Source organism: Nicotiana tabacum, chromosome 6, assembly GCF_000715075.1.
Source record: "Nicotiana tabacum cultivar K326 chromosome 6, ASM71507v2, whole genome shotgun sequence".
Classification (NCBI taxonomy): Eukaryota; Viridiplantae; Streptophyta; class Magnoliopsida; order Solanales; family Solanaceae; genus Nicotiana; species Nicotiana tabacum.
The window spans coordinates 88,666,700-88,684,888 of NC_134085.1; the positions used below are offsets into that span (position 1 = coordinate 88,666,700).

The 18,189-nt window shown below is 35.4% G+C and overlaps 1 protein-coding gene across 3 annotated transcripts; it reads right to left on the reverse strand.

Moving 5' to 3' along the window:
* Positions 1 to 4,235: 4,235 nt before the first annotated feature.
* LOC142181640 (uncharacterized) lies at positions 4,236 to 16,859 on the reverse strand. 3 transcript variants are annotated; one of them, XM_075254920.1, is made up of 3 exons: positions 16,191 to 16,850; positions 15,451 to 15,636; positions 4,236 to 4,773 (listed from the first exon to the last, which is right to left on the reverse strand). In XM_075254920.1, exons 1-3 carry the CDS (start codon positions 16,668 to 16,670, stop codon positions 4,480 to 4,482), a joined length of 960 nt encoding a protein of 319 aa, XP_075111021.1. In that variant the 5' UTR covers positions 16,671 to 16,850; the 3' UTR covers positions 4,236 to 4,479. The 3 variants fall into 3 exon arrangements, with proteins under 3 accessions (XP_075111021.1, XP_075111022.1, XP_075111023.1); XM_075254921.1 differs by having other exon boundaries at positions 4,630 to 4,831; positions 16,191 to 16,859; XM_075254922.1 differs by lacking the exon at positions 4,236 to 4,773 and adding an exon at positions 9,916 to 14,816 and having other exon boundaries at positions 16,191 to 16,858.
* Positions 16,860 to 18,189: the final 1,330 nt, after the last annotated feature.

Genomic DNA, 18,189 nt, shown 5'->3' on the forward strand with positions numbered 1-18,189 from the left:
TGCTTGATGTATAGCCTTTGGAGAGTAAGGCTTCAGACAATTTTGAAAACTATTGTCTAGAAGCTTGCCTAGGTCCATATAAGGATTTTCAGAATTTACAAACCAGAGGTGAAGAAGAACAAGAAGAAGAAACCATAAGGCCACGGGAAACCTTCATATAAACTTCCTCATGGAGATCACCATGGAGGAAGGAATTGTTGATATCAAGTTGGAATATTGTTCAATTTCTTTTAACAGCTAAAGATAATAGACATTTAATAACAGTAAGTTGTACAACAAGTGAAAATATCTCATTGTAGTCAACACCTTCCTTTTGAGTTTTCCCTCTAATGACTAATCTTGCTTCATACCTTTTAATAGAACTATCAGACTTTTGTTTTTATATACCCATTTACAAGGGATTGCCTTTTTATTAGAAGGGAGCGGGACTATATCTCATGTATGATTAGCATCCAGTGTTTCAAACTCCTTCAACATGGCCTCTTGCCAAGCAGGGTGAGAGGTTGTATGTTAGTAGTATTGAGGATCATGTGTATGAATGTTATGAAGTAGACACCTTGGCGTTAATAAAAATAGGTATATGTGGATGAACATGAGAACATATACCATCTGAGAGGTAAAAAGGAGGATTAACGGTTCTAGTAGACCTTATGAGAGGAAGAGAAGGAGGTGGTGGAAAAGGTAAAGAACCAAGAAGTGGAGAAAAATAGGAAGAAACATGTTATGGTGAAGGTGGAGTAACATAATGCCGAGAAAAGGGAGAAGGATTCTGTGATAGAAGAACTGAAGCATGGCAGGAGAAACTTGGGCTAATATTGAGTAGGGGAGAAGAGGAAGGAAAAGCGTTATCTAGTGGAAGATTAAGAAAATTGGATGAAGGAGGAGGAGAAGAAAGAAGGGGTACGGGAATGATAAGGAAAGGCACAAATAAAACACCACATCCTTAGAATAGAAAATTGAGTGAGAATATCAACTGAGAAGTTTATAGCCATTTTTACCACAAGGATAACCAAGAAATATATCAACAATTAAGCTTGAATGGAAGTTGTTCCTACCAACTTTAGGGGAAGAAGCATAAGATAAACTACTAAAGGATTTCAAATGAGCATAAGAAGGCAGGTGCCCATGAAACTTTTCAAAGGGAGAAATATTGAGCAAAATAGTAGAAGAAATCATGTTGACAAATAGGTCGCAGTTAAACATATTCACCCAATATTTCAGAGGAATCTTTGATTGAAACAGTAATTCCCTTGAGACCTCTAGAAGGTATTTATGCTTTTTCTCGACTACCCCTTTTTGTTGATAAGTGTAAGGCACAGAGGTTTGATGTGAAACACCATTGGCAGAAAATAAAAATGCTTGGCAATCAGTACTCCCCTTCCCCTTCCAATTCAAAAGTATTATCAGACCTGAATTTATGAACATTTGAACTAAAATGAACTTTGACCATGAAAACAAATGCTATTAAAACAGGAAGGTCATTAATTTTACCAGACTCAAAATGAGTCGAGGTGACTCTAGAGTAATCATCAATTAAGGTCAGAAAATATCGAAAACCATTATAGGTTCTAATGTGATATGACCCCCATATGTCAATATGAACTAACTGAAATGGAATAATAGAATGAATTGAGCTTGAAACAAAAGGTATTTTGTGTTGTCTAGCCATTAGACAAACAGAAAAAAGAAATTATTGTTTGGAAAAAAGTTTATCAGACAAGCATGAAATGGATCTCGTTTTGTGGAAAGCATATGTCCCAATCTTTGATGCCAAAATACATCAATTTTATTTCCAATCTGAGGTGAAGTACAAGAGATACTATGTTTCATAAAAGTAACTGCAGAAACAAAAGGACTATACATGTCAACAGACCTAACAGAACCAGAGACAGGTTTGATAGCAGAAACATGAGAATTACCCACATTAATATAAACACAAGGGCTAGTTGCAAGAGAAATTGAACAAGAAACTAAATCTAATGAAGCATCTGGATGCAGAAAATACAATTCTTTAGCAACTCTATCAATTCTCAATGGTCTCTTCAGTGAAGGGCCCTATATAAAATAGGCAGCCTTGGTAAGAATTGCATAACAATTAAGTTGAATAATTAATTTGTGAAATAGAGATCAAGATAAAATTAAAAGAAGGCACAAGGAGTACATTGTGTAAAGTTATATCATGTCTTAAACGTAAAGAACCAGTAGATATAACCTTCACTAAGTAACCATAGATAGAGTAATTAAAAAGGAGCAGGTAAGGGTTGTAGATCATGAAGAAAACGTTAATGTAGTGTCACGTGATTTATTACACCTGAGTCTAAAATTCAAGACCCTACATCTAACTTTGATATGCCACACATAAAAATCAGGACTATAACTACAGAACAACACATACCCGAAAAGCTGGCAAAGGCAACATTGTCACCAAATAAGCTCTTAGAATTAAAAGTGGAAGCAGCAAGAGGAGTGATGTGTATGCTCGATTAAAGTTAGAAGGTGTTGATATTGTTCTTTAGTGAAACCAAATTGATGTGGAGGTTCTACACCTTGAACACAAGAAGCTGAACTTTTATTTTTGGTGAACTTAAAATCTTGAGGAAAATCATGCAATCTGTAACACTTTTCAATTTTGTGTCTAGGCTTCTTACAATATTTGCATGAAACATTGGAGGAGAATTGCTTTTTTTGGATCAATGTGGAACTTTTGAGAGAGAAATCTCTTATTAAACCCTTGACTAACTCAAGCAGAGAATGAAGCTGAGTCATTTGCGAAGCTGGGAATATGAGAGGAACTCTCCTTCCTATGTTCATCATATTGAAGCATAGAGTATTAGTTTTGTAGAAAAATAAGTATCGCTTAAGACCACTCAAAAATTGGAATAGTTGATGATCCTATAGAAGTTTCATTAGAGCTCCACGTGTGCACGTTGTCCCACATAGACAACATGTAACTCATCCCAATAACCCTTCATTCTAGTAAAATATGTAGCTATGTCTGAGGACCCTTGATTAATATCACTTATTTCCCTTTGGATTTAGATATATTTTGATCCATTAGATTGACCAAATATCTTTAGCTATATCACAACCTATCAGACTAAAATAAACATTTCTAGTTAAGGAATTGGTATCCATGCATGAGAATATCATTGCGTAATTCCCAAGCAGTGTAGTAGGGAGAATCTGGCTCTAGTTGAGGATTTCTTCTAGTGACAATCCCGAGTTTATTTTTGGCCTAAAGAGCAACAAGCATATTCTTTTGCCATATAACATTACCGCGTCCATCAAAAGGAGGAGATACTAGAGGAGTATTGGATTATCAGATGGGTGAAATACAAAATGGATGTGATGGATCAACAGAAAATAGGGTAAACCTGTCAGAATAACAAAGGAGATGCAAATATAGCAGCCAGACACAGAGGTTGGAGTACTACCCATTGTAATATAATATGCAAAGCAAAAATGGACAATTCTACTAATATCAAAAGGCAACACCACAAACTATCACCACTAGACACAAAAATCAAATGTGTCAAGGAAAGAATTTACCGGCAAATTAATCTGATTACACCAAAATAGACCTGAGTGAAGTTGAAGTAGTGCGTAAAACCAACAAATTTTATTTTCGGAACCAAATTGCAAAAACCTTAACTCTTCGCAAGTGACTTGCTGAAAAGAAAAAATCACCGGAGAAAGCTGAAGAGGGTACTATCCGTCGATTGTGAATGAGAGCTAGCAGCACACTAGCTCTGATACCATATTGGAATAGCAAATAAACAAATTGTCATTGAATTTGCGGACGTAAACCCTAATTTAGGTAAAAGAAAAATGAGAAGGAGGAGAGATATTTTTTATTTCATAAAAATAAATTACATTATCTGTCTTCTGAAATTTCAGCTTGAGCTTGATCTATTGTATACTTGATATAGGTTATGCTCAAATTTACAAATAGTCATAACATTGGGGGGGGGGGGGGAAGAAGGCATAGTCCGGTGATTATTTGAAACAACTGCATTGATTGTCCTATTGAATTAAATTGTATTACATTAATATTTTATCTATAAAAGGTCAGTATCACTAGAGATAAAATAAAGTCTATTAATTTTCTTTATAAAACATATTAAGTCTGAACACCCAACTTTAATAACTAATGTTCTCATTGATTTAGACAATATATCGAATCTATCAAATATATGAAGTTAGAGACATGAAAAAAAAATCAGAAAAAAATGAAATGAAGTTCCAAAGTTTAGGTTACAGAAAAAGAATACTACTCTAATTGACAAAAGTCATGTTTCACACACAACATATATTCTCCTACAGTTAATCAATATACATCTCTTAGCTGACTATTATTGACTCTTTGATCACCTATAATCAAACTAGAAGCTCACCAACAATTAGAGTGAAACTCAAGAAATCTGACCAATTTTTTCAAGTTACTCGACATAAGAGAAAAGAGCCTAAAGCAAGAAGAATTCATCGATAAGTACAAGAACCAGAACTGGTCAAGTTGATGTGTTTGCCTAGGTGTTTGCCTCTGAGAATAACTTCACATGAGATACGAATGTAGAACTTGGGATTCACCAGCCTTCCCAATATATAGGCCCTTGACCTCATTAGGATTGTTAAGTTGAGCGGCACAGAGACAGCTTGAATCCGGTCTTTAGCATCACTAAGAAGTGGAATCGCACCATAGAGGGGAATTTGGTGTCCTTGAAGAACAGCAACCACAATACGGTTACTCTTCCTTCGCTGATAAAACTTCTTCATCTACTTAAAGCATTAAAAAGACATTAGACTGAGTAAGGAGAGAAAGAAGTAGTAGGAACTGCATCAACAAAAATTCTTGGTGTTAGTAGTGGTACTCTTTATTCAAACAAAAACATGTAATTTAATTTGTGGACTCTGTTCTAGATAAGAGCATAAAATAATTTCATCAAGGTCATCTCAAATATTTTCTTAAATAAAAAGACTGAAATTCATGGACAAAATATACTCCACCAATGGAAAGTACGCTCTCATCCTTAACCAAAGGTTTTGAATTCGAGTACAAGGTATAGTCGTCTTTGATTGGAAGCCCTTTAACCTCCAACGTAGAATGCGGATACCAAACACCGAAAACCAAAAAGAATATTACTCCCTCCTTCAAATTAAATGCTAGGTTCATTTCTGGATAATTAATCTTCAACTTCTTTGACGAATATTTTAAAATTATTTCTCTATGTAATTAACAAAAATTAAGTCATCTTATTGTAATTATACTAACAACTGGGCCGGGTTATTCCTGGAAACCAGTAAAATAGCAAGGTATAGCCAGTTTTCGGACTGGTCATTCAAAAATAGCCAACATTTACCAAGTCAATGAAAAATAGCCACTATTTTGCTGCAACAGAGACCGGTCCAACATAATATACTGGAGTTCGGTGCACCTGTGTATGAACTCCAGCATATTATGCCGGACCGGTATACTTTGTTGGCTCCAGTATAATATACTGGAGACTGGAGCACTGGTGCTCCAAACTCCAGTATATTATGCTGGACCGGTATACTTGTTGTAACTCCAGTAAATTATGTTGTAGTTCTAGTGTACTTATGCTGGAACTCCATCATATTATACTGGAGTTCCAGCATACTTATCCTGGAACTCTAGTATAATACGTTAGAGTTCAAGTATATTTATGCTGGAACTCCAGCATAATATGCTGGCGTATTTTTCGGGTTTTGAACAGTGTTTTCGCTCAGATTTATCTTTACATGAAAGTGGCTAAATTTCGATTACTTTTGAAACTGGACTATTTTTGAACGACCAGTTGTAAATCTGACTATTTTTGAATTTCTCCCAGGAAACCAGCCAGACCAACCTGAGAAAAGGGGCCCAATACTTGCCAATTAGAAGACCAGGCCAATCTAGTGCCTATATTTCCAACCCGTGAAATTGGGTAAAAATTGCGTGGGGTAGCCACTTTTTAAAGTGGTATTTACTTTTTATCCAGTTTTTTTAATGCTAAGCAGAAGTAGTCACTAGTCTATTAAAATTAATATCAAAAGACGGTGTTAACCTTTCTTCTATCTCTTGACCCCGTCTTGGCCCAGCACATCTTCTTTGCTTCAGTGTCAAAAGTCCTTGCTCTTTGTTCCTTTTCTCCTCCTCGAGATCGACCAGGTGAGCTCATCTCACTAGCTAACCCAGTTCTCACTCGGAGATTGAGAGACTATACAAGGAAGGAGACAAGATGACTGTAAATAGGAAGAGGGAAATCATCAACAAATTATCTTCTTTTTCCATGACTTTGGAGTTTGGAAGTTTCCAGGCCTCTCGTCCGATAACATAGAACCTAGAATTTTGTACATTTGATTTGAAGAGAATAACTGCATATGTTTTGCCGTTGTCCTGAAATTAAAGTTCCAAGTTCAAAAAATAAGGACATGTAGTCCTGAACTTAGAGTTACAAGTTCAAAAGTTAAGGACAGTTAGTCCTGGGCTTACAGTAACAAGCCCATAAGCTAAGGACACTTGGTCCTGAACTTAGAGTTGGAAGTTCAAAAATTACGAACATTTGGTCCTTAACTTAGAGTTACAAGCACAGAAATTAAGGATAGGTAGTCCTGAACTTCGAGTTCCAAGTTCAAAAGTTAAGGACATATAGTCCTAAACTTAGAGTTACAAGTTCAAAAGTTAAGGACAGATAGTCCTTAACTTAGACTTACAAGCTCATAAATTAAGGACAGTTAGTCCTGAACTTACAGTAACAAGCTCATAAGTTAAGGACACTTGGTCCTGAACTTACAGTAACAAGCTCATAAGTAAAGGACACTTGGTCTTGAACTTAGAGTTGGAAGTTAACTTAGAGTTACAAGCATAGAAATTAAGGACAGGTAGTCCTGAACTTCGAGTTCCAAGTTCAAAAGTTAAGGACATGCTGTCCTGAACTTAGAGTTACAAGTTCAAAAGTTAAGGACAGGTAGTCCTAAACTTAGACTTACAAGCTCATAAAATAAGGATAGCTAGTCATGAATTTACAGTAACAAGCTCATAAGCTAAGTATACTTGGTCATGAACTTTATGAACAGAAGGGTATTTTCGTTCGGACGGGTAAAAGTTTATTAAAGCAGTGGCTAAAGACTAAAGATATTTTAAACAGTGACTTAAAAGTAAATACATATCTTATTACTGGCCAACTGTGCACTTCCCCTGAAATTGGCATGGCCTGGACCGAATAGTATGTTTTAGGGCATCTTTTTCTTATTTGACTTCTAGTTGACCAACGAGCAAATTGACCTAAAGAATTTGAACTTAAGTTTAAAGATTCAAATTGTCATTTTCCTTGTATTAAATTTTATCAAGTAATTGTCAGCTTTTCTTTGATAACATCACTTGTTAATAAAATTTGAGAATTCAACTTAAAGATAACGTCATAATTTTTTTATGGTTTTTCTTCATTATTCTTATACTTCAAATTCAGCTATACTTTTAAAAAACAAATAAAGAAAAGCTCAAAGAGCACGAATATCCATGTTAGAAATTATGTTTGCGATGAAGACTTGCTGAAATATTTGAAGAGAAAAAACTTTGGCCTTCCAGAAATAATTCAAGAAGACAACGATGCCTATAGTGAAATACTATCTACCAGAGACAGCGGTGATGCAGAAGAACAAGTGCTATCCATTTCAAGCGAATAACCAATATAAATTATTGAACAATTCCGTAAATTGTAAAAAATATATATAATTTTTTTATAAGTATTGAAATAAAAGTTTTGAATTTTTTCCATATATTAAAGTTTGTTTCTATTATAATATAATTTATTTTTAAAATTTTAACTTAAAATTACCCATAAATACCAGTACCGCACCCTTAGGACCGGTAGGGGTAGTGGTAGGGTACCAAAAAAAATACCCTTAAGAAAATCACCCTCAAGGAACCTTCCCTTACCTTACCCTCCCCGTACCCTTAAGGATCTAATAAGACCCTCCCCTTAAACAGCCCTAGTTTAAACGGAAAAGGTATAATTTCATGACATAGTATCCTTAAGTATGAACTGAAAAAATATAATTTAAGGACATAGTATTCTCAAGTTTGAGGAGAACTTCAGAATACAATGCCCTAAAATTTGATACAATGCCTAAAATTTGGATTGAATTTTTTTATTTTAATAATGCCCCATAATTTTTTATTGTGACGCTTCCCTTTAATATCATGATAGTAAGGGTTCATATGAATTCCTATTTTGAGAATTCACCCGTGGCTTTTTTGAAGTTCTAATCCATCTCCCTTTAATGAATTAGGAAGGTTGATTTTTAACCTTGCAAGTGGGCCCCACTTTAGGGATTACTTAGCCACCAAATTCCCCTAACATATACCACCTAGTTTCCTAAACCAAGAGTCACTACTTGGGTTTTGATCCAACCTCATTGGCTGCCACGTTGGGGGGGAGGGGGGGCTTGTTATGCTTATGAAACATTTAAATTATTTGGTTAATCTCCCACTAAAAATCAGCAATTACCCAATTATCCACATAATTAAGAATTATTTCAAATTACTTAAAATACTACTCACTTTTAATATACCTTACTATCATGGTCATGTGGTAGCTTGTATGGCACTAGTCCATAACTACGGAGTATTATAGCTTGGACCGTATTTACCTCAAAATGTCAAGCTTCGACGAAACTCATTTTCTTCTATTCGCTTACCCTCTCACATTCACGAATTTACTTATCTCTTGTTTGAAATAGCATAATCTTATAACTTCAAAAATAATCTCATTCCCGAGCTTATGTCGATTAACTTACGACGAAACTTTAACGTACGAAAATGCGGGATGCAACATCTCATTTCCGAGCTTGTATCAATTTACTTGTGGCGTACTTTCACGTATGAAAACATAGGGTATAACATTAATTTCAGGACATAATATTCTAAAGTTTGAACCTAAAATAAAACCTGCATGAACCGGTATAATTTAATTTCAAGACATAATGTCCTGACGTTTGATCAGATAAAATTAAATTTCAGGATACAAAGTGCTAAAATTTAAACTAAAAGAACTGACTTCGAGTCCTCAAATTAGAGCTGACTTAGAACATAGTTCAATCTTCGATTTATTTATTTTTTCGAAACAGAGCATGATAAGTCCTAGCTAACTAATTTAATCTTCATCGTTCTTATGTCAACATACTACATAGCTAAAACCTATCTTCTATTTTTACCTACGGTGAATTCAAGAGTACTTCTATAACTTAAAAATGTTTTCTAACCTCATTCGCAAAGATAATACTTTGGGTCTAGTTTGGAGGAATGAAAAGCATTATGAAAGACACATTAAAAGCTAAAGAAAGAGTTTCCTATGGAAGCACAGGTATTCTCAAAAATAAACTTGATAGAAACACTATTCACACGGTAACATTCATTGCTAGGTGTAGAGGTAAAAGAGCAGAGAGTAAAAAGGTCTTTGTAATTTAAAACTACTTTTTTCATTCACTTTTACTTGTCCAGCTAAAATTTGTATATTAATACCTTCCGTACAATAGCCTTCTGACGTTCTTCTTCTAATGCTACTTCTTTTTCTTCTTCTTCTAGTTATGCTTTATGAAGATGGCTTTGCTTAGTTTTATTTTTCTCTTAGAATATAAAGTTGCAAGTATTTTACGTATAATAAAATTGAACTTCATTACAATGTCATAAAGTTTAAATTGAAAAAGTATAACATTATGACATAGTATCCTAAAGTTTGAACTAAAAAAAAAATTTAACTTATAGGATATAGTGTCCTGAAGTTTGAGCTAAAAATTTTGAATTTCAGGACACAATATCCTCAAGTTTAAACAGAAAAAAACTCAATTCTAGAATACAATGTCTTAAAATTTGAATTTGACATTTGTTTATTTTACAACATAATGTCCTAAAGATTGAACTAACAGCATTTAGAGTCTTAAGTTTGAAAAAACTTAATTTCAGGACAAATTGTTCTTTAATTTGAACCTAAAAGTAGAACTTCAAGACTCAAAAGTTTTGAAGCTAGAACTAGAATAACTTAATTTCAAGGCACAATGTCCTCAAGATTGATAATAAATAAAAAAAATTGAACTTCAGGACACAGAAGTGTTAAAAGTTTAAACTAATAGACCTGACCTTTAAGATAATGTCCTTAAATTTGAACTTCTAGAAGTGAATTAGAATATAGTTCTATCTTTTTCTTTTTTTTCAACATAGTTCAATCTTTGATTATTTATTTTTTCAAGGCAGAGCATGATGAGTCCTAGCTAACTAATCTGCAGCGTTCTTATGTCATCAACATACGACATAGCTAAAACCTAGTTTCTACTCTTACCTTCTGTGAATTCAAGTGTACTTCTACAATATAACTTAAAAATGCTTTCTAACCTCATACACAAAGATAATACTTCGGGTCTAGTTTGGAGGAATGAAAAGCATTATGAAAAAAACACTAAAAGCTAAAGAAATAGTTTCCTATGGAAGCAGAGGTATTCTTAAGAATATAGAAACACTATTCACACGGTAACATTCATTGGTGGGTATAGAGATTAAAGAGAAAAGGGTAAAAAGGTCTTTGCACTTATTTTCATTTCTACTTGTCCATAATAAAAAATCAAACAAGTTTTTTTCCTGGTTCACCCTTATTATTAATTACTCATTTCTCAAATCATTTTCCAAGATTTCTTAAAATGCTATCATTATTATAGGTATTATGATAATATATGTATTTTATTTATTATTTCTTAAGGACATGTTAAGTTCATTATGAACGAGAAAACTACTCTCTATAGCCCCTCAAAATTTTAATAGTCCATGTTTTTGCCCATTGACACAAAATGGCCCTCCGGCCCAAACATATTACATCTAATAGCCCGAAATATCTATTTTGTATATTTGTTGTATAGTGACAGTCTATTTTGTATAGTGATAGTATATTTTGTACATTTTTTTTGTATAGTGAGTTTATTTAGTATATATTTTGTATAATGACAGTTGTATATTTTGTTTAGTGACAATCTATTTTGTATATATTTTGTTTAGTGACAGTCTATTGTATATAATTGTATAGTGATAGTCTATTTTGTATAATGCTCTTACACTTCCATGTTTGCCCATTAGGGACCCATTAAATCTCGTGAACACAAACTCCAGACAAACACGACGAAATTCTCAACCCATGCGGCCCACAATCCAAAAAGGAATTTAAGTTCTATAAATTAATATAATTACATATAATTTTTAATTTTTAACCACTGCTGTTAGTGTGAAGATTGGTGGTTCAATACGGAGGCGGCGTTTGCGACGGCGGCGTTCGGCAGCGGCTTCTTCGGCTGAGAAAAATGCATATGATCACTGAGGGAGAAGGAAGTTATGGTTTTGAGGAGGTGGTGGTTGTGGTGTTGGGTGAGGATGAATAGATGGTGTGATTTGAATTCTGATAGCGGCGGAGGAACAGCGAAGCAAGCGGAGGAGGATGCCATAGAGAGGGGGAAGAGTGATAGTGGTCTTGGGCTAGACTTTTAATTAGTTTGGGCTATAAAATGCATACTGCAATTTTGTGGCTAGCGGCTGGCCATAAATGAAGTTTGCTCATTATGAACAGGTAAAAGTGTACGGAAGGAATAGTTATATTTGCTTCACATCTAAAAACGCTAAATACCAGGCCAAAAAATGGCCAGCCCATATGATTTCTACAAGCTCAAGCACAACCCAATCTGGTTGGGCCCAAAAAGAAGTATGATCGAGCATGGTCCTTGGGATAGGTCAGCCCCTACCCACAGTTTCAATTGGCCCAAGAAAGCCCGAGTAAGTTATTTTCACTAGTTAACTTTGAGATTTCAGCTCGAAGATTTTTAGAGAAATTTTCATAAAGCACTCCAATTAAAAGTCTAATTACCAAATGTAATTATAGTTCGCCTAATTATCATTGATAGCGACCGTCAATTGTTATCTTTTTGTATCATTTGTATTCAGATGCGCAACTCATACAATTTTGGTTAGCTATAGATGTTCGCGTTACGAATACAAATATGTATCAATTGCATTTGCGCAACGAATACAATCAAGCCGAAATACAGGGGTGTATACAAAACACCCGTTTGGGTATAGATTTTTGGTATATTTTTTCATAAAAAGGCCAAAATCATACGCAGCCACTTGGATACTTTATCTAAGACTAGTTCCTATTGAACACTGATATTATTCAAAATTTGTACTTATTAGACACCTTTTGCTGACATGGTTTGGTATGTGTGATACACCTCCACTTAGAGCGTGAGATGTACTTTTTGTTTAGCTTTTTCTAAATCTCTTTCTTCTTCATTCTTTTAGTTTTTTTTTTTAAATCTCTTTCTTCTTCATTCTTTCTTGCCGTAACTTCTGCTCCCACCACCACCATTGGCGCCATCGCCGACACCGCAGCCACCACCATCCACCTTTTTTTCTTTCTTCAATCACCTCATCTCCTCCACTATCTCCTCCACTATCGCAGTTGTTTTAACTTAGGATCTGCCATTATCGCCTCCACCAAGCAGTTTTTTCCTCATTTTTCGAACCAACACCACCACCTTCTGCCATCATCGTCATCGACGCTGCCAACAATCCATTTATTACTTTCTTCATCTTTTTCGGATATGAAAACCACCACCACCACCGCCTCCTTTCACTTTGATACTGACAATCACCACCACCTTGCTCACCAGAAAAAATGGAGATCACCACTGCCACCACTCTTTTTCTATTCCCCTTCTTCTCTTTTTCCAAAAAGTATTAGATCAAAAACTAAAAGCATCAGATCTAAAACTACAAATGAATTAGTACTAAAAACCAAAAAAAAATAAATTGGTTAGAGACGGTGGCTGATGGATTTAGTAGAAGATAGGGAAGAGTGGGTTTGGGTGGATTCGGTGGGAGTTAGAATTAGTTTTTTCTTCCTTAAAAATTGTTGTTTTCCCCTCATAATTCATTTTGTTAATTATTAGTTTGGACTCAAATGGCAAATGTCATCGGTTATTTCGTCAGTTTGTCATATTCTTGGCGAGCTGCTGGTTGTCAAAAAAGTGTCTAATAGGTACAAATTTTGGATAATATAAGTGTTTAATAGGAACAAGTCACAAGTTTAGGTGGCTGCGTATGATTTTGGCCAAAAAAAAAAAAGTAAAAAATTGAGAAAATTGTTTGTTCATGGAACACAATTTTTTTTCAAGTTCCAAAAAATTAGTTACGGTAGTTTTTGGGTGAAATTTTTTCTTTCATTCACAAAACTTCAAGTTTTTTCAAATAAAATGCAAGAATACAAATTCAACTTCCAAAAAATATTTTTTAACACAATTTTTTTTTCAAGTTTCAACCAAATTTATGTCAAAAGACTAGCAAAAAAATACAATCACTACGACTACATAATGGTCCTTGGGCATGGGCCTATCGCTACCCACATAAGTTGAGCCAAGCAAGCTCGAGTAAGTTGAGGGGGCATTTGCATCTATACTCGTTTTTTGTGTCACGTTTTAACTTGTGTCCGCTTTGCAAAAAAAATTGCAAACGTACCCGCTTTTTCGCATAACTTCAGCATACGGGGTTGAAGTAGCAAAGGAAATCACGCAAAAATTCAGCATTATAGTAGCCGGGCCTGAAGTTCAGCTCTAGAGCTGAAGTTTTTGTTTTGTAACTGGCGAACTTGAGCTGAAGTTTTTGTTTTGTAACTGTCGAACTTCAGCTCTAGAGCTGAAGTTTTTGTTTTGTAACTGACAAACTTCAGCTCTATAGCTAAAGTTTTTAAAACCCTTGAGTATGTACTGCTGAAGTTTCTATTTTTGGGGGAGGAAGATTGACCTTTCAAATTCCCTATTCTAAGTATGGAGATGACTTCATTGATTTATTCTGGATCGGAACGTCGAGGAACGCACTATGGTTCTGCTTGGCCATAGCATCTCGACGATGGAGACACACTATGGTTCTGCTTGACCATAGCATCTCGATGATGGAGACGCACTATGGTTCTGCTTGAATTTGCTCTATTTTGTTTTGTATCTGACAATCCATTTATTTGGTATTCCAAAATATAAAGATGAATGCTTGTTAGCATCACATCATTCAGTCATTAAACCATCAGCAAAAGGAAAAATAAAAAAAGAACAGCTTCTGTATTTAATAATAATAGTACTTTTCAGTAACAAAGTACGTTCATTATGAACAAATGTTTATATAAAATGCTCAAGTAATGAAAACTACTGAGGTTCAATTCGTGAAAACCCCAGTGATATGGAGATCACTGGGAGAATAAGGAGGAGAAAGGGGCTGAAGTTATTTAAAAAGTGAGTACAAGTTAAAAAAATTTAAAAAAATAAGTATAGGTTAATTGGGAGCGCCCTAATTTTTACTAAGCTGAGGCAGCCCTAGCTAGACATAGGGCAGCCCAATCACGCCAGCATAACTGGGCCAGTCCTGGTCTCGTTAGGCAGTCTACTTGTACTTCAAAGTACACAGGCATTTAAAAGTTTCATTTCAAAAGAAAAGAAATTTTTTGTCAAGAAAGATTTTTTTATGCCCGTTACACCCTTTGTGAAGAGAGTGAGTCATAGGGTATAATGGGAGTGCACAGAGATTCTAAACATTCTTGACGCAAACTTTCTTGACAAATCCTTTTTCCTTAAAGAAATAATGTACTAGAGTTGGTCAATTGACTCTAGATTAACCGTAAAATTCAATTTGACATAAAGTGTCCAACATTGTATTTTTTATTTTATCAGGAAGGGTATCCTACATTTTAATTGTTGAGATGATAACCAATAGTCCTTCAATCCGCTGTTGAGCTCACCTAATTTAACAACCAAAATACAGTATTAGCCTATTAGGAGTCATGCTAAGCCATACAACTAAAGATGGCCTGTTGCAACCAGCAGTCACCATCAAAATATTGTCTTTAGGGCGCGTAGTGACAGGCAGCTACAGTACTGACCTTGGCTTGCTCGTTTAATCACAACCAAAGTGGGCCCAACCGGTAATAAGAAGCCCGAGTCCTTATTCAATGAGTCTGACTACAGACTTTCTGCAGCCTTTTTTATGCTACCCAAAAACACACCAACCAAAGCAATAGCAATAACACTTCACACTGGACAAACCACTCTCTCGAGCTCGTCACCCCCCCCCCCCCCCACAAACCCGAAACAACCATGCACTAGTAACTAGTCCAAAAACTTTATATAAACTTTTATAATTTTTATTGTGAGTTTTCCCATCAAGAATTAAACAACTAATTTTTCCACACTCACTGGAACCCCATGCCTAAATGCAAACTCAGCTCACCTTTAATAGTAAGATTCTGCTTAGAAAAGTGTTTACAGCTAGGCATAAAAAGCTGATTTGCAGACGGTGTAAAATAGAGTTACACTAACTTGTAACGTTAACGGAAAAAAAAAAGGAGATATCAATTTTCAAATTATGTGACTTACTTGACCAGAGGCAACCTTGAGCATGTAATAGTGAAGCTCAAGTGGTGTAGCTGTGACATGCACGCCGAAAAAAGTTGCAGGGTTCCGGTAATAGATCCTGACCGTCGAATTTAGAGTCAACATGTCCGTTTGCACCCCGCTCCTATCCATCCCTGCTTGCACGTTAAAACTTTCGAACACCATGCTCTGCACCACCATACGATTATAACCCATGTCCTCATTAATTATAGTAAACAATACGTACTGACAAAAGCATAGTGTAATTATTACTGCTATTATCGAAATAAAGCAAATGGACGTTCACACTAACAATACTGAGCCAAACCCATCTTGGTACTGCAGACTCCATAGCTGAAAAAAGAAAAAACGTTCCGACATTGTACAACGTCCCTTCTTTCCAATTCGTTCGGCAATATTTTCTTACTTATTAATTTATTTTTAAAAAAAACATACAGTATTATATTTTTATAATAAAAGTTACTGTCTTTTATAACCACACAACCACGACCATCAAAATTTATATTTATACAAATGTTATTACATTGTTCTAAAATCATAAATTCTTAAAAAATATTCATTTTCCTTAAATTTCGTACGATAATAGTGCCACGTAAAGTCTCGAGACCCTGTAATTTTAATGAGTTAAATGGGGCTGTGTTTATACGATCGAGAGTAATTGCATGACCGGAAAAACTGTATCGGAAATGAGTAAAAAAGAAATTAACAGCATTCTCACGTACCTTAACAAAGATTTTGGGTTTGTAAGGCACACTAGCAGCCCAAAGGATGAGGGAGAAGATGGTGAAGAGCACAACGAAAGAGAAAAGAAAGCACAGCATATAGAATCTGACATTTCCCTCATCATCAGACTTGCCATCATCTTCTCCTAATTCGTCATCGTTGACGTCTTCATCTACCGGGTCATCGTCGTTTGTCCTGGGTATTCTCTTCCAGGCAGTAAGCTGATTCCTAGCTGGGTTCTTCAACGAAGCAGAGAACCTGGACGTTGAGGACTCCCGGGAATGGTGAATGGGGGAGCAGTGGTAGTGATGGGCGGGCGAGCCGAATGGGCTCGACCCGTATGACATCTTCTCAAGATCATGGTGCGAGTGCGATGGACTCTGAACATAGTACAGCGGCCTCCTCGGTGACCGTGGTGGTGAAAATGCGTCGATGCTCGTAACTTCTGAGTCAGATTTGGCATGTATTGTAACCCCCATTTTGCTAGCTACTGATTGGAAGAAAATGCAATTAATTCTTGTGAAATAAAAAGAAGATGAGAGAAAAAGGTTATGGCTTCAACTAAGGATAGGTTTAATTTTGCTGGGAAAAATGGGCTAATGGAAGGGTTTTAAAATCACGAGACGGGTAATAACAATGGGTTTTGTTTGTCGATTTTGTGTTTTCCTAGGTTTATGCTGCTACGATATGCTAATCGCGTAATGTTCACGCTTTGGACCAGTTGGAGCTGTACTATTGTTTCCATGAATCGCCCATCGCTTTCGTGCTGTAAACGAATAAAATTGAACAATTAATTTTGTAATTCCTTTTTTTTTCGTCGACTGCGTTTGTAATTCCTTCAAATTTGTTTATAATTTTATATTTTTTTGATAAAAAATAACACAGAAGAACATCTATAATAACTGTCAATTTTAGAGGTTTCCAAATGGATCATTTTGTACAGTAACTGCAAAATAGATCACATTTGATTTGCAAACATTTGATAGTACGACATATATATTTACGGCATATGCAAGTTGTTGACGTTTAATCTATAGTTGAAACGTTAATTTATCATACACCATAAATTTTTAATTCTACCAAAGGTCTTCCCTTTTATATTCTAACATTTATTTTTTAATTATTTGCAGCTCTCCAAATGAATATGTTAAGTACAGTTGAAGACAGAACAGGAGCACTGCGGTGGGGGTGGATAAACGCTCTGCGAGCGCGATTGGGGATATACAAATTTGAGGTGATATTACACTGTACAGCACCAGGAATGGGGAAAAAGAAGGGCTGCAAAAGCCCATAAAATTTGACCAAATTTCTCAACGCTTCTGTGTTCAATTCTAAACAACAAAACACGAGTGACATAAAGAAAAAACTTAAGACTAATAGCATATTTAGCCAAATTTCTCTTTGATAAGTAAAACTTGAAAGTACTCATTTTTTTTAAGTTACCAATTTTTTACAAGGAAAAAAGTACTTTTAAGCAGTAGTAGAAGTAATTTTTGAAAAACAGAAAAAAATAATTGTATACGGTGGGCTTGCCCAATCTTGCTATTTAATCAAGATCAGGGGATAGCATCGGAGGTCGGCCTCGTAATGGATCGGGCCAGAGTACGAAAACGGGGTGTCAAGGTCAAGAATCAAGGTGTCCGTCGAGATCGAGACTAAGTATGACCGACTTCGAGTGAAGTGCAATAACAAAAAGGCGAGATATAAGTAACCAGTCGGTGATCACGGCGGAAATTTCGGAACGGATCAAATCAAGAGCGGTTATTCGTACCAGTTATGGGATTTACTTTCATAATAGAATTGTACCATAGTTAGGATTCCTCTAGTATATAAAATGGAGTTCCAATCATTTGTAAACACTTTACGTTCACGCAGACAAAGCAATACAATATTCTCTCTTTAATTTACATTCTCTTGTTCATCAGTTCACTGCTTTTAATTGTTCTTGACGTCTAGCTCGAGGGTGTTCCAACTCGAGGGCTCTGTCCAAACACTGAT

Excerpts from the sequence above, each read along its gene's own strand:
- LOC142181640 (XM_075254920.1), bottom strand. The coding sequence starts at position 16,670 with ATGGGGGTTACAATACATGCCAAATCTGACTCAGAAGTTACGAGCATC. Across the intron at positions 15,637-16,190 it reads AACCCAAAATCTTTGTTAAG|AGCATGGTGTTCGAAAGTTT; the intron begins GTACGTGAGAAT and ends ATGGTGGTGCAG. Across the intron at positions 4,774-15,450 it reads TCAAGGTTGCCTCTGGTCAA|ATGAAGAAGTTTTATCAGCG; the intron begins GTAAGTCACATA and ends TGCTTTAAGTAG.